At 46.0% G+C, this 16,731-nt stretch overlaps 1 protein-coding gene across 1 annotated transcript in view; it reads right to left on the bottom strand.

Moving 5' to 3' along the window:
• Nucleotides 1–16,731, bottom strand: part of EIF4G3 (eukaryotic translation initiation factor 4 gamma 3) — a 79,814-nt gene that overhangs the window by 12,203 nt on the left and 50,880 nt on the right. Inside the window, exons 16-26 of the mRNA XM_082009465.1 lie at nucleotides 13,999–14,169; nucleotides 12,808–13,005; nucleotides 11,941–12,087; nucleotides 11,411–11,647; nucleotides 9,046–9,150; nucleotides 7,149–7,281; nucleotides 5,519–5,613; nucleotides 3,762–3,855; nucleotides 3,389–3,506; nucleotides 1,961–2,184; nucleotides 700–815 (exon numbers count right to left, since the gene is read on the bottom strand). Coding sequence (XP_081865591.1) covers nucleotides 700–815; nucleotides 1,961–2,184; nucleotides 3,389–3,506; nucleotides 3,762–3,855; nucleotides 5,519–5,613; nucleotides 7,149–7,281; nucleotides 9,046–9,150; nucleotides 11,411–11,647; nucleotides 11,941–12,087; nucleotides 12,808–13,005; nucleotides 13,999–14,169 — 1,638 coding nt within the window. The remainder of the gene's footprint in view (nucleotides 1–699; nucleotides 816–1,960; nucleotides 2,185–3,388; nucleotides 3,507–3,761; nucleotides 3,856–5,518; nucleotides 5,614–7,148; nucleotides 7,282–9,045; nucleotides 9,151–11,410; nucleotides 11,648–11,940; nucleotides 12,088–12,807; nucleotides 13,006–13,998; nucleotides 14,170–16,731) is intronic.

The following is a 16,731-nucleotide window of genomic DNA, read 5'->3' as shown; positions in this document are numbered from 1 at the left end:
TCATAAGAATATTCCTCTTTCCGATTTTAATTGGAAGCCCTCTGAAGTGCAAGCAGCTACTCTGCTTTTAGGGTGGCAAACTAGGAACTCCCTAGTGCTCCCATTTCAAACTTGGCAGGTTTTTAAAATTTATTTGAGTAAAAGATCAAACCAATTGGCTTTGCAGGAAGTGTAAGACTTTTTGCAAACTCCCTGGACACACTAAAAATCCATTTACAGGGGAAACAAAATTTCAACCTTTAACTAGGAAGTGATGACAGCTGCTCAGTAATTTTCAGTGTTTATTAAGAATACTCTGGAGTGGTTTGTTCAATATTTAGTATTGCTTTACCTGCCTCCAGATCAGAACAGCACATGCTTTGATAACGGAATAAAAACCTCTGTTGATTTTCCCACTAGCTTTTCTGCTTCCAAAATTGCTGTTATTAGGGACCTGCTCAGTGATTTACGACAAGATACACATACATCTTACCACTTAAAACTCACAAACTGGGCTATTTTTCCTGTTACTAGCAGGGCAGAAAACAAGTTTGGGAGAAAACTGTCCTAAAAATGCTCATGAAGCTACTGCTGCCTGAATTTTGACCGTTTCTGTTACTTCTGTGTGAGCTGGGTGCCTACAAAGACACTGTTCCTGGAGAGAAAACACAGCAGAAAGGTCTGTGGGACTTCAGTAAGCGAGGTTTTCATTTTGCTTACCTTAAAATCATTAATATGCAAGAACTCATCAATAATAGATTTGCATTTCCTCTCTATTTCTTCTTCTGATAGTGAAGGCTTTTCTTGCACTGGAGCTGGGGGAGCTTCTGGCTTGGCTGGTAGAAATACAAGAAAAAAAAAAAGAGCACATTTACAAGAGGAAGATCAGCATCGTTTTCAGACACAACACTCTGAAAACAGAAGTCACTGGAGCAGGTGAGTTCCCTGTCCCATCATCAGGCACAGGGCACTTCTTTCTTGGCTACATTTTCCTCTGGATGAACTCCCAATATTTATCAGCCTTTTGTAGAAACACAGTTGGCAGTGAGACAGGATGCAACACCTTCAAAGCACTCTATCAATGTTAAATAATTCAACTTTGAGCTGTTACCAGCATGCCGCAAATTTAAAACACGCCGACTGCAATGGGCAACAACCCAAAGTAATCTCCCGATCACATCCCCAAAACCTTGTTCCCCATGAAGTTCTTCCCAAAGTCCCAAAGCTTCAAGGCGAGCGCGTGCTGTGTCGTGGCAGTCAAGATGTATTCCTCACTGTAGCAGTTTCTAGATGTTTCCCAGGAAAGGAGCAAACCACAGTACTTATTGCAAAGGTCCTGTCCACAGGGAACATCGCTCTAAGCGTCCTCAATATTTTCTCACTAACAAATCACCTCAAGCTGGCAGAAGCAAAAAGTGGGAGCTGCAGCATTGACAAGGTGACAAGCCACCCCAGTGGGTGCTAACGCCACACTGCACCGAGACTTGCTTGGAACGAGGACTGGCAACAACGCAGTGCTAGAAAGATACTATGCATGGTCTGTCCCAGACCCAAACCACTGCTCTGGCCCTGGGAAATGTTTGGAAAGGGTTGATATGGCCTTACTCGGCACTGAAGAAGCATTTCTGCAGTACTGACACTGATTTTGGGGACTTCTAACCCGGAAACCAGCAGCAACAGTGATGGGATATGAGCAGGCAAGACAACGCGGTGCAGTGGTGTTTTGCTGGTATCTCCAGCCTTTCAACTCTGCTGAATCCTAAGGAGGAGCTGGTGAGAGATGATGCCGAGGCCTGTAGGAATCAGCTGCGTTACAAACCTTTGGGAGGCAGATCACAGGTATCACAGCTTGACGATGCATCACTGCAGGCCAAATATTCACACCGCTGCACAGAAATCGGTCACTTTTTCTGATAGATTTTTCCCTTATGCCTTTTCACACTGAATAGCGAGATTCCCCGAGCACGGAAGAGCCGCTTACCAGATTCCTTGGCTTTGTTCCTCTCTGCCTCTGTGCTGTTTCTGTCCATCTCCATGCCGCCTGTTAACTGCTTCACTGTCTCCAGCATCTCCCTCCGCTGCTCCTCTTGTGCCTGATTGTCGAGCAGCAGCTCTTTACTGCTGCTGCCCCGAAGGAAGGTGTTGGGACGGGAGAGGGAAGGTGGGAGAGGTTTGTCATTCTTCTCCCTGCCTGTGCTCCCGCGACTGCGGAACAAAAACCACACGTGCTTAGAGGTTATGGCACGAGTAACCCCTGCTCGCAATGCTGGTTACGTTAGAAAAGACACTGGATCGCTTTCTAGTAACTGCAGAGAAAAAAACCACAACCCAAACCCAGTGGGATTGTTGTCTTGACTTTTTACAGTAGTAGCTACACAGAATATAATCAAAACTAACTCAAGTCTCAGAGGTGCGAATACAAATATCCACAGAGCAGACAGGCAGAGCCAACACTTCCTAGAGAACACACAGAGAAGCAGTAAAGTCCTTACAGCACCCATTTTATATGTAGAATGGTAAATTTTATAATGTAAAGGCACCATTTTACTGTGAAATGGTATGAGTGGCGTACTTTATTATCCATTTATTGAAAAACAGGTTCAGAATAGTGAAGTTTACCAGCAACAGGTGACAAGGACCTGTCCAAATAATTACTGTGTTAATGAGTAAGACAGGCAAAATGATACCAAAATGGAATAATCCCCCGGTCAGCCAGAGTTTTAAGGTGAAATAGGAGGGAAAACATCAGAGGGACAAACCCAAGAGCTGGTGTGTACTGGAAGGAAGAACCAGTTGGCATTTTAAAGGAATTGTACATTTATAAACCGTGTCTAGAGTTAATAAATTATTAAGGGTTAATACATGTTTCATGCTACAAGCTGGAGTGCCAATGAAATCGGGGTGTGGGAGAGCACCGCGCAGCCTTACACATGCATCACATGATGGGATGGGTCAGACACAGCCAGAGCGTTTTAAGAGCCCTGCTAAATTTCTGCAAGGTTTTACGCATGTTTTTCCGGGTAAATAATCCTACTGACCTGGGTGAATCCATGACCATTGAATCCAACCTGCATACCTATTTATTACAACTTTTTATCGGAAGAGTTTTTAACCTGTTATAAACTACTAGCAAATGTATCCTTTAGATAAAGGGTGACTGAGATGTGGAAACTAAAACGTTCACTGTAATGGCTTTAAAAATTAATACCACCTGTCTCTCCTATGATATTATAAAAGATGCGTGTGTTTTAAGTTAGCTCAAAGTACATGGGGTGGGGGGAAAGACCCAGCCATTCCTGGAAACTCAATGAAATTCTCTTCTTTCTGTGTGCTGGTAACTAGAGCAGCAAGTGAAACGCGCAGGCATGCAGACAGCGGAAGGGAAAGTCATCGGCGGACCGAAGCTTACCTAGTTAAGGCCCTGCGAGAATCTAATTCTGAGGATGCGGATGAGGCAGATACAGATGAGACTGGAGGCTGAAGTGCAGAAAATCTGTTCAAACTAGTGGCACTTGGTCGTAAGGAGTCTGGGAGATTGTAAAGACAACACAGGGAAGACCGACAACGAGGTCAGTATCCACCGACACCTTGGTATCACAAAATCATTTACAATAGCTGTTTTCAGAATGTTGGGGAGAGAACTGAAGGGAAAGGGTTGGTCCTGCCCCACTTAACCCTGCTTGCCAGGCAGTCACACAGACAGATGCGCATTCCCACCCAAATCCGCTCTTGGCAAGGATGGCTGGTATCAGAGCAGAGGGTGAGGATCTGTCCTGACTTACCCATCTCGCTTGCCTTTGCTCCACCACTGCTGCCCTTTCCCCAGCTGCCCAACTGGGCTTTAGGCACAAGCTGAATCTTCTCATCTATTGTGGGCTGTAACACACATCAAGATACACCATCACAAGGGAAAACAGTAGGTCTTAATTATAAATGGGGCATTTTTGGGCAACAATCCTGTGTTGTGAATAGCAAAATGCACTTTAACACATTTTTAGAAGACAGAGGCAGACAGAGAGAATGCATCACAAACAGCCTCTTCCAAAGTGTCAGTGAAACACGTTCACAATGACCAGGAGCTTCTTTATATTGGGAACTACAACACTCAGTAAGGAGGAAAAAGCACAGCGTATCAGTACTTGAAAGATGTTTTGTTTCTTTGTGATGAGCAAAACCATTCTGCTGTCCACTCCACCTACCAGTCATGGCTCTGGGGGGCATCGGCATGGTAACAAACAGAATTCAGAGGGTGAAGAACGACAATAGGATGCAAAACTTGCAGGGAAAAAGTAGTGTCTGACAAGAAGAGAACATTGATTTTACAATGCTCAGTAGGTGAATGTATTGACAAGGAGGTTGTGACCCGCAGATCTCTCTGTACAAGCTCCTCTTTCCTTCCAACAATGCAGCTGTTGTGGAGCTAGTTCTGTTTGTACTGTATTTGTACTAAATGGCGTAGGACTTTTCCCAGATGAGCTGTAAGCCCACACAAAAGCAGGCTGAATCCCTCCTGCTAATTAAGTTTTGCAGTCTTGTTTTATGACTTTCACAAGGAACAAACTGAGCTTGATCTGCAGAAGGGCTACAGTCTGTTGAGGTTCTGCTTTACAGCGCTCTGAGCATCCAGGCACCGTGAGTAAAATTCAAGGAGAGTGACATTAATTGGGACAAGGGAATGTCTAGAAAACACCCTGATTTATGTGCAAGCTGGAGTTCTCCTTGGCGAGAAATCCCAAAGCTGTTCTGAAGATTATTAAAAAAGGAGAAATCTCCAAGCTTGCCTAACCTGCAGCCTGAAATAAATGTCCCAAAACTACCGTTCTAACAGTAAAATAACAGGAAGACACTCGTCTGGAGGATGGGCGTGAAAGTTTATGACATACGGAGGGATGCAACGGCACAGCACAGGAGGCCGGAAACACTGTAAAAGCAGACACAGCTCTTCTTGTACTACTTGAACCTTTCGAGCCTGGAGGGCTGCCACCTGCGACACGTCAGGAACGTTTTGTTTTCCAGTGGAATGTGGCATCCTCATTCTACTGAGAAGCAGCGTCAGAACAGGGTCGTGAGAACTTAAGGCAGCAAAGGATTTCTATCAGACAGATAGAAAGTCTCTTTTCACTCGAAGAAACCCCTTCTGTGACTAGCCATGGGACGTGCTGCATCACCATCACACGCGATACCCCGACTCACATTCTCTTTTCATCATTTAATAAAATGCAGGTTTTCCAATGAAGATGACGACTTTTTTTTGTGACCCAATAACTTCTGGGTTAGGACACTACGAGCCTGATAAAAAGTGTACGCGTACTCCTTTCCCTCAGAACAAACAAAACAGGAACATTCAGAGGACAAGAGCCTCCTTTGTGCTTTATTTATGCACAGTATTAACTCTGGCGACTTATAACATCCCAAAAAACAAGTTTTGACCTGTAAACACCATATCGGTCTTTCCTAGACTTTTCCTAGCTTTCTAGCTACAGCAAGGTAAGACCTCGACGTTTTTGTTGCTCTGAACAAGTCTTATGCTGGCACCTACCTTGGTGATTTTAAGGAACTTGGTGGGGTCCAGCACTCTGCTGTTCTTTGCCCCCTGCACAGTGTTCCAACCGCCTTCGTCAACCCGCTGGACACCTGCCAGACGACAAACACAACACCCTTAGCTCATCCCCGCTGCTCCAGCGGCACCCCGGGAGAATACAGGCCATCGTCTTCAAGTTCAACAGGAGGAGGAGAAGAAGATGGCATGTTTCTGCTAAGCCTCAGCACAATTCTGTGCAGAAATCCTGTCTTGCGGAATGTTTCTTCAGACCAAGATGACATAACTAGCTTGCCTGACTTTATTATTACAAAATAGCCCTGACATAAGTGAGATCTCTATTTTTAAGGGCTGGTTCTGGTAGTGATTCTTCCTGGTTAGATTTCTCAAGTGTGCGTTCTTGCCATCTGGATACGGCTGCACATCCTGTGCCTTCACAAGCTCACAAAGTGTCGTGAGGGGTCTGGAGCACAAGTCTGATGAGGAGCGGCTGAGGGAACTGGGGGTGTTCAGTCTGGAGAAGAGGGGGCTGAGAGGAGCCCTCATCACTCTCTACAACTACCTGACAGGGGGTTGTGGTGAGGTGGGGGTTGGTCTCTTCTCCCAAGTAACCAGCGATAGGACAAGAGGAAATGGCCTCAAGTTGTGCCAGGGGAGGTTTAGATTGGATATTAGGAAAAATTTCTTTACTGAAAGAGTGGTCAAACATTGGAACAGGCTGCCCAGGGAGGTGGTGGAGTCACCATCGCTGGAAGTGTTCAAAAAAACGTGCAGACGTGGCACTTTGGGACACGGTTTACTGGGCATGGTGGTGTTGGGTTGACAGTTGGTCTTGATGATCTTAAAGGTCTTTTCCAACCTTAATGGTTCTGTGATTCTGTGACAATGTGCCTTTGCTAACTGAAAGCCGCACTTGTTGCACAGATTTCAGCAGTGCTAGGCTAGTCTAGTTGCAGAACCATTCAAGCAATCGCAAGTTCCTTACCTTCTGATGCCAGTCTATGTGTATGTTCTTTACGGCCTGTTTTCACAGAACTTTCATTTCATTTGACAATCCTTAGTATTAAGGAATCCCAAAGATAATTTTCTCCTTGCCCTGCTCTGTCCCGCTCTTCATTTTCCCAGTCACTCCAAGTTCATCTCCAGGTAGTGCCAGCCCCAAGGGTTGGTAGCAATTTAAGGTAATGCCAAGACACTTTCTCATGCTGAGTTAACACCTCACAACTTTAACAGCTAAAGACAACATGGTTACTCTTGAAATTAGATGCTATTCTTTTGAAATTAGACGCTGCTGTAGGCAAGAATGGATGGCAAATCTGACTCCTACATAGTAACTTGTTTCTGGCAGCCTGTCACAAAATCAAATATGGTTTGCATGAATGCGAAACTTAAGCACTATTGGCCTGCGATTGTTTATTTTTACCCAAGGGATTTGCCCCTGAAAAATCCACACAGCCAACCATGGCCAAGTCTGTTCCTCCTCCAGCCTCAGCCATAATCAGGCCCCAATTCCCTTTGCTCATTACACTTGGGAAAAAAACCCAGACTTTTTTCTTTTATGTGGGATTCCGACTATGGCCACTGGATGCAAAATGAGTGAAACGAGCAGACAGCTTGGCGTTTACTTTACCCGGTCTCCTCTTCTCTTTGGTCATGAGCTGTTGGACCTTCCTCTGTTCTTCTTGCTCTTCAATCTTGGCTTCTTTATGAATCTGCTCGATGGTCTTCGGGCCCTGGTCTGCTCTCCGTGACACCCAGTTGCACTAGGAAAGAAATAAACACGTGCTGAGAGATATTTCCAGCGGCGCATCGTAAATGGGGTATTCTGAACGCTGTGAGAACGAGGCCTAATCCTCCCACCCTTGTACTGTGTTAGAGGGGCTGTTCCCCAAAGGACTGGGGAAAATTTTGTGGTGCTGGGTCACGTTGCGGGCACAGTTACCCCAGCACCACAGGTCAGAGCTCTATACTCTGGTCTACAGACTGTGATATATGTTTTGGTGGAGAGTGGAGGCTGCAGTGAAGACGTGACTTTGGAGAGGCAGGACTGAATTCAAGACGTTTTAACCCCCAGCATCCTGCACATTCCCAGCTTTCCAGTCTTTCCAGGTTCAGAGGGAAGAGACGGACTAGAGGGAGGCTGCTGTCACTCTCTATCTGTCTCTCACCGACACTGTTCATTGCAGCCCTTCCTCCAAGCTTCAGGGAAAAAGAAATGAAATCCTGAAAATAAGGCAGCAAGAAGCAACTGCATTTTATCTGGAGATGGTGCTTTACTCCAGGGATCGTGATGGCTGAGACAGAAATCCTGCAGAGAGAGGTGGAGCTGTCTCTCCACAAAACATTTCCACTGCTTGATGTGTCTATTCAACCATGGAGTACACAGATCCATCTATCCCCAGAACAACCAGACTCTCTCTTCATCTTGCTACAACCTTATTACAACTTCGTGGTAATTATCTTTGCCTACCCTGCAGCCAAAATGGTGACTTCAGCCTCCACAAAACCCCAAACCAGCTTCAAAACAGCTATGTGAGGTATGAGTAAAACCTGCTCAGGACTTCAGTCAAGCACTGTCTTGAGACCAGCACTACTAAAGTCACTACTACACACTGCTGTCAGCGCCTACATGGGTGAAGTTACAGTGGTTTGGGAAGGTTCATGCAAGCTGCAGTCACATCTTTAACCACACGGCGTGGAGACACCCTACGCTGTATGAGACCCCAGGTCCAACGACTTGGCTATGTTCAAAACCATTGCTTGATTAGAACAGGGACACGTCCCCGTCTGCACTGTACGTGCACTTGTCTACACCAGGTTCTCCCCTACGTGTCGTTTTTGGAGCTCAGCGTGGACCTGCCATCGTCATGTTCTGATCAAGCGCAGACTCCATTGGCTTTTGTCTGCACAATACGGCCAGCAGACAACTAGCAGATGCCTGGCTGGGCTAGCAATACAGGCTAGTATAGGACCATCTTTCGATAAAATCCATACTGCCATGAAAAAGAGCCCTCACAGTTTTTACAGCTGCACTAACCAGTCCCCCTCACTTGTGGGATATGCATCTCAGAACACTTTGGTCCCATCAGCAAAAGTAAGCGCTGTCAGGAAACAGTCACACCCAGAGTGCATGGAAACACAGACAGCTGAGCAGCACGACTGACAGACCGGCACAGGGGATGCTGCGGCGGGGGGAAACACCCAAAGCCTTTCCTGTGAGAAGAGCTCAGGCGTGGCCGCTGCAATGGAGCTGGACCAGCGTCACCAGAAGCTGGTGTAGGCACGTGTCTAACATTAAGCCGAACCAAAACACCTGACAGAAGCAGCTTGCCTGCCTACCAACCTTGACCTTCGCTAAGGCAAAATGGAGATTTCTTGTCTTTAAACAGCCAGACTTTTGGGATAAGGGGCACAGATCCCTCCCCAATCTCCCACTTCTGCTGTAAATCCCTGCTCTTGCATGAGAGCTCTTCCAGCCCGGACACAAAAGGGAACATGCTCTTGTACTTACTTGCGTTGGTACCTACCAGCCTTAGGTCTATTACATCCTGAAGCATGAACCGAATCCTTGAAGATGTTTTTCTCTCTTTCACAATCTTCTCCATCTGATTAAAATACTGGTCCATGCGAGGCTACACAAGGGAAACATCATCATTAATGTGTCTGGGAGTCAGTGGGTGCTGCATTACAGCATTTCTGTGCCGGAAACACCTCTGGGGACCCAGAGCTGCTCTCCGGAGAAGTGAGTGTTGGGTCCCGTACGCTCGCCCCAGGTAGGATTTGAGTGCATGGACTGCAGGAAATGATGCACAAATCTGCGGGCACCTCCTTCATTTAGGAAATGCTTTCTCTGCATTTTTTATTAGTCAAATAATCTACATCCTCTTCATGTACATAATAGACTTGCCATCCATTAAAACAAACAAACAAACATTGTTTTTAACGGTACAGTTAAACTGACGTACTTGCTAGCCGCCACGGTAAAGGGGAGTCCTGCTCTACCTCTAAGCTCCTCCTTTTCATACCAGCATGTGTGCTCACCTCAGCCCAAGACAAACTGGCTCAGGAAACTAAACAGGCATAAAACTAATCCTGCACGCATCATTTCGATGCTTTACCTCCCTGAACTGTCTCAGCTGGGGTCAGAAGCACTGCTTCTCTCGGCGAGGGGCTGTTTAATGGGCTTAGGTGTAGTATGAAATCCCACAAGCTCCTTTTCATCCAAAAAGTCTTGATGTCACGGAATCCAAATCAACTGGCACTAAGATGTGAAACCGTATCATTAAAGAAGCCTCCATCAGGTCTAAATTTGACTCGCCAGGCTCCAAAAAGCCTTATTCCCCAAAATGGAGGCTCTGCATGTTTTAAACAGAAAGTTTCAGGGCAGTTTTATAAAGTGTTTCCCACTCCTTTCCCTAAAAACTAGCTAAACCCTTTTCTCCTTATACTTAAACAAACAAGAAAAAACCCTGTTAAAATTTGGTTCCGGCCTTGCCTTGGAAAGTTTCATCTCTGAGAGCAAATGTTTCCAAAGTTAGGAATGACAGGGAAAATATTTAAAATGGACTTTGTCCAGAAGCTTTAATTATAACTATCACTAACACTTCAGCTTCAATAAAAACATAATAAAACGTCTACCCCATTAATAGAAAATAAATAAAGGATTCTCACTCAATCTTGATAGAAATAACAAATCACAAAGATGGGACACGGGCAGCTTCTCACAACAGGTAACACATCTGCAAGCATTTCCCTGCTGTGTGCATGCTCCCTGTTACGCGTTGCCATGGCTCGAGGTTGCAGAACTGGCCAGTGCACCAAAATGTTGGCTTTTAAAGTGTTTCCATGCTCGCAAAGACCAAAACAGCATCCAGGACGCATCCAACATGACCTCAGCTACTGCTTAGAAGTCAGACCCGGTTTTCTTCCCAAAGCACATGCAGAAATTTAATCCCCGCTTTCAAACCTGCATCAGTAACACACACACACTGTTGCGTTAACAGCGTAGGGTCTGGGGGATTAGCGGTAAACTACGCAGTTTTGGTCAATGCTCCGCAAAACAGTTTGGAAACCCGTTTCCCCATGAGGATCAGGATTGATCCGCCGTGATCCCTGCACTCCAGCGCGCTGTAAGGGAACTCCCTTCCCCAAGCAGCTGAAAATAATTAGCTCAGTTTGTTTCCAGAGTTGAGTCCGACTGATTTCTGGCAGAACCCTTGAATGCTTTTTCATCCCCAGCCTGGCTTTTGCGAAGGAGAAGCAGATTGTCTGTGCCAAGAGAAGCTCATCGAGTGTGTAATGCTCCGTGCTACATATACATTTGTTGGAAAGTCGGGAGGAGGATGCTGGAGCACTGCAGTGGCAAAACAGCTGCTTCATTCCAGCGCAGCTGGAGACAATGATGACACAAAATAAATGCACCCACCAAGGTTCAGGTGGGGGTTTAGGTCAGTTAGTGAGGTTTTCTTTTTAGATTTAACCTGAACAATACATTCGGTGGTAGGTTTTGTAGGCAATATAAGCCTTCAATGGTAAAGAAACAACTCTAGATCTTAATGCTTTGGAAACTACAGATAAGAGCTAAATTCTATTTGGAAAAAGAAACCCGTAGGACACGTTGAGTACTTTTAGACTTTGTGCTTGGATTAAATATTTGGAAACAAGTAGCGACTGGAGAACACCGTTGAAAGTTATACAGACTCTACTAGAAAGGGGCAGAGAGGAGGCGTGAGGCCAGGTTGTGATGAAACACTCGCAGAGGAGCGGATGATTTCCTCATGCCGTACAGAAATTCCCGAAGAAAAAAAAAAAATCCTCAAATAAAAACACCCCACACCCATTTTTCCACCCCTGCCCAGAAAGCCTCATGTCTCACTCCTGGTCCTGCCCTACCTTTGCTTTCTCAAAGTCCAGGTCCTTGCCAATGGTAGTTAGCAGGCGGCAAAGGCACTCGAGGGACTCCTCATCGTGGTTTTTCAGCAGCTTTACCACGCAGTCATGCATGATAGCCTCCGTCAGCATTTTTAGTTTGAAAAGCTCGCCAATGAATTTTATATTCCCAATGGATCTCCGTCGAGCTTTGTCCTTGGCTTCTTCCAACTCGTCATGGAGCCGCGTCTTCTCCTCTGGCTGTAAAACAGAAAAACGGCTCTAAAAAAACATGTTCACAGAGCACAGAACTCTTCAAAAGATCCTGTTTTACGTTTGCAGCTGCTGTTGTCCCTCTTTACTCTTTTTTGCCTAAAAAACAAAAGGAGGCTGGTATAAATCCACTAATCAAGGCAAATATTCTTTATTATACTCGGCCACAGTGACAGAATGAAGCTCTCAACTCTGAAATTCCCCCCAAATCGACTGCCATCTTCAAAAGAGATCATTCTCAGAGGGAGCTCTGAGAATTTATGGAGAAAAATACCACTTACAGTGGTAGCAGCTTCAAGTTCTTTCTGCTTCTTTTCAAAGACATCGTCGTCAGCCTTGTCCTTTTCAAATTCCTTCTGGCAGCGATTTAACAGCAGCTTGCGGAAATTTACTGTGCTCCCAGGTTTGTCTGCCATGGGCACTTTCAGCTGTAGGAGAAGGAAGAAAAACATCAGCAGAAATATGGCTAAACTCTACATATGAGCGAGGTTTCCTATAAGCCATCCATTACGTTTTATTATGCACTTCATATTCAGCAGCCCAAGTCTGGAAGGCCACGACAGCTAAGCCTCTCGTCATGATTTCCAGCAGAGTTTTACATTTCACATGTAAAGTCGCACTCAAAACTTGGCTGACACCACCTCCGCCCAGACACAGATTACATTTCCATTCACAGGATTCTTTAAAAAGACACACTGCTTAAAAACACTCTTGTTATATGCTGAAGACTCTGGAGCTGTGCTCCTTCGTTGCATGTCATCAAGGATCGGGAAGAGAAAGGGGTTACTTTGTCCCAAATTCACCATTTGAAAACTAGCTGTCCGAAGCTTGGCTCGGCACCCTGGGCTCCCCTTTGAAATGAGAGAGAAACTGAACTTCCCAAGCGTGACTCATTGCATCTTGCGACCAGGCAGAGCGAAGCGTCCTCAACTCCACCACCACATCACTCCCAGCAAAGCCCCTGCCTGCAGGCATGGCCAACGAATGTAGAAGAAATCCATCATGTAAATTATTTTTATTTACTTCAGAAACTAACATTTAACTCTGCTCTTGCCATGTTTATATTACTGCCAACCAGTTCACGGGGATAACGTGCACAACATTCACCCGCTCAGAGGAATTTCCCATTTGACTTTGGCAGCTCTTACCGTTACAAGACATCTGCACATGTTGGCATATGCCACTGAGAAGCTCGGTTCATCGATAGCCTTCTCGAAGACCAGGTCGATGACTCCTTTCAGCCTCTCTTCTGTATCTACCGTCAGGTCTGTCACTTGCTTCATGAGCTGATTGAACATCTGGGGTGTCAGCTTGTTCAAGATGCTTCGTACCTTGCGGAACAGCTCCTAAACGACAGGAAAACGGTAAGTTTAAGCACAAATCGAACAGGTGGCTTTCAGGAACAATCTTAAAGGTGAACGGAGAAGATGTCCTATAGGAACTTCTAGGAAGTTGAGTTACACACAGACACACATTTGTGCACAGTCCAGCTCCAGTTCCAACTCAGCTACCAAAGACCAAGGCTGCAGGGCAGGATTTTTGGAAACGCCCAAGTGCTTTTTTCAAGTGCCACAGAGGCCCAAAGCCCTTGCTGCCACCCAACTGAAATATTCTTTTTGATATCAATTTAGCCATCAGATATAAATTAGCAGGGAGTGGCCTCCCTCTCCCTCAACCAGAGGCAATCAACTTCTCCTATATTTACTTTAAGGCACTTTTTTTTTCCCTCCTATCCAGAATGATAATTAGGTCAACAACACTGCCATTAGCCCCAAGAACAGAATTCCAGTGTCCTTCAAAACTATCCCAACTTATCCTACAAATTACAAGTTTGACCACGAGGCAAATACCTCCGCCCAGAGTGGCTGCCCCACAGAGGAGAGGAGGGGGGAGCGAGACACAGAGAAAGCCTCAGAGACGGCGCTGTTAGGCTGGGCAAGACAAACTGACAGAGGAACCGCAGTCTTGCTGAGGCTCAGGGCAGAAATGTTGTCTAAAAGGGGATGAAAAGCAAGTTCTGTGCTGCAAGGCTGAGGATGTTTGCTTTAGAATGGAGACAGAAATATTCTAGTAAAATAGCAATAGAAAAACAATCCTGCAAGAGAGGTAGTAGGTTGTCTGGTGTTCCCTGTTTAGACTCACTTAATGCACAGGACTGTCATTTAAACTCCAGGTCAAGAATAAACACATGAAAAAAGAATAATCAAGGTAGAGGCAAGTTGTGATTCCAACTGGAATTCACTGCCCTTTTTTTCTGCCTTACACAACAGCAAAGGCAAATTACTCTCCTCCTCCTGTTACAGACTGCTGTACTCAGAAGCGCTTGCTAATGCTCTCACCTGGGTTTTGACATTTTCTGGGTCCTCAGTTTGGTTTTCTCTCTTCAGGCTCGGCTTCCAGGCGTTCTCTGCCTTCTTCAGGTGGACATCCTCCTTCACACACACAGTGATGATCTTCCTGGGCTCTCTCCTCTGGCCTGGCTGAGATCTCCTCGGTCCAACATTCAACAACTAGGACAAAAACATTCCTTGTTATATCCCCTTTTAAACTCGCATCTCGATAAAACACTCCAGGGCGCATGCCAACACCCGCTGGTGGCAACGCCGACAATCAGCAACTCCTCCTAGGACTTTGAGGACTCCCTCCGACTCAACACACTGGTCCAGGTTGGCCAGAGGGAACATGAAGACACCAAACACATTTCTCTCGGGCAGCTTTTCCCGAAACAGATATGGAATGACCTACACGCATCGGCAATGCTCCAGACGCTGCTTAAGCGCTGCAGAACTGAACCTGACTGACCAAAACAGCCTCTTGAAAGCCAGAAACGGCATAACTGAGACGTCATAGCGAAGGCGTGTTTAAGGACTACAACAATCCTTACAGGTGTATTTCAAGTGTGCCATCCCAAGCAATTAGATAAAGATAAATTAGCAGCTCTGCCAAAAACGTGAAGTTTTACTGGAGATTGCTACAAACAGAGCCATTCCGAGACAGGAATTACACAAACCAGCTGAGTGGAGCATCGGTGCTGCTCCTGCATTGTAGAAACAGGATCCTAACAGATGTGGGTCAAACTCTTCATAGTTTCACAGAAGACAGGGAAGCACGATACTTTCTTTGAAACAGCATCAAGCACTTCTCTGCAATCCTGTATAACACGATGGTCGTCCTGGTCAAACCAGGAATGAAAACTGCCGAAACTGGGGAGTTTTTCATCGGTTGTACAAATGATAGGGCACATGATGCCCCCAAACTCCCTCTTCATTATCCGGAAGCTTCCGGTTAAGGGCTAAAGGTATCAAATGTTGTCAGGAGGTTATTCTTCCCCTGCACCCTTTCGTATTTCTGAACTCATTTATTAGAGATGTCCAACCTCAGTGTAAAAATTAGCGCAGCAGCTAAACTCCATTATCAAACCCCGCTACTTTCCACAGAAGTAATTAATCTCGCCAGTGGGCAGTAGGCAACCTCCACATGAAAGATGGGCCATTTAAAACATTTTTTTGTCCAACAAAGGGATTCAACAAGCATCAGAGAGGCAAAACCATGTCAGTTATTCAAACAGCTTCACTGAATACAGGAGAAGAGGCACTCAGCTGGTGCCTCTCATGTCGTATCAGCCCCAAACCCAGCTTTGCACAATTAAAAAAGAAAACCCTTCTTAAAGGGCAGGAGCTTGTATCTGCAATTGGCTTCAACGATGTAAATGCGTGCCGCTGATGAAAGCAAATGAACATAATCACCGCCCCTGCTGGAGTTCTCATTTGAGCTTTGTTATGTGATAACAGCAACAGCATAAGATGTTGTCAAAGGACAACGACCTCATGTCACGATGCGCTTCGTACACCAGGGTGACGCACGGAAGAGGGCTACGTGGTGCAGCGTGTTAGCGTGCTGCCCCACCACCTGCCAAGACCTGCATTCGGATCCCACTGGCATGCACAGAAATAACCCATCAGATCATTCAAACCTTTCTGGGCGCAAGCCGTAATTGCAACGCAACTGCGCGAGTCAAGCGCTCCCAAGAAATCAACAGCGGGACGAGACAGGGAACCTTCACAACGCTTTTGTGTGTTAGACACCTTCCTACAACAGTTGTCAATCCCTCCCTGCGACCCCTCTCCACTCCCGCCCAGAGCCCTTGATCGACAGCAGTACGACGCAGCGACGTCTGCTTCGCAGCCCTGCCTTGAGACATCCACCTCTCTTTTTACGCAATTTCACACAGTTTTGCTGCCCAGTTTCTAACCACGCTGCAAACATATGGCCATGGCAAGAAGAAACTTCCCTCCAGCTGAAAAACCAGACAATAACGCAACAGAAAACCGACTGGTTTCAGCCACGCGCACTTGACCTCATCACACACCTCCTTGCCCAGGGAAAGCTTAGTAACCAGAGCCAGACTGGCAATGTGCCCTGAAAATCAAAACATTTGGGCTCATTTACACCCAGGAACATGGGCAAAGCTGACGAGAAGTAACCTGCGGCCACCCCGTGTCTCTTGTGCGGAGGCAGCTCTGAAGGACCTTCCAACCACAGCCGGGCTGTAACCCGCGAGGACGGAGCCGCAGAGGCACAGCGCTTCCTTGGGTACGGGTCCATGCAACGCCGCGGCGTTGGCTTTTAGAGCAAACGCACCTCCCTGAAGGAGGTGACTACTTCCCTTGCAAAACTGAGGGATGCAAGGAGCACTTGTGCAGCTCCTGAACAGCAGCATGTTATACATCACAAGCCTCCTCAAGCCTGGCTGCCTTCGAGACCAGACCTGTATGTGCATCAAGAAAACAAAGAAATCTTTAAGACTGTATTTTTTTTAATATCTGTGAATAAACTTGGTTCAAACTGTTTAATTAAGTTTTAAAAACAGTGAACAGAAGCCTCCTTTGAACATGTAATAAAATAATATACAGGTCAAACTTTTAACAGAAAAAATCTGGGGTTTTTTGGTTCCAAATGTCAAAGCGACAAGTTAAAGAGACGCTTTAACTCATGGCTGGCCTCCTTTTTGCAACCTGGTCCAAGTAAATAATAATGGTGCTGTAGCACCTGCAATTACTGCGCTACAGCTC

This window comes from Phaethon aethereus (assembly GCF_964289735.1).
Source record: "Phaethon aethereus genome assembly, chromosome: 21".
NCBI lineage: Eukaryota > Metazoa > Chordata > Aves > Phaethontiformes > Phaethontidae > Phaethon > Phaethon aethereus.
The sequence above is the reverse complement of the archived record's forward strand: the minus strand, read 5'-3'. Positions and strand labels throughout refer to the sequence as shown.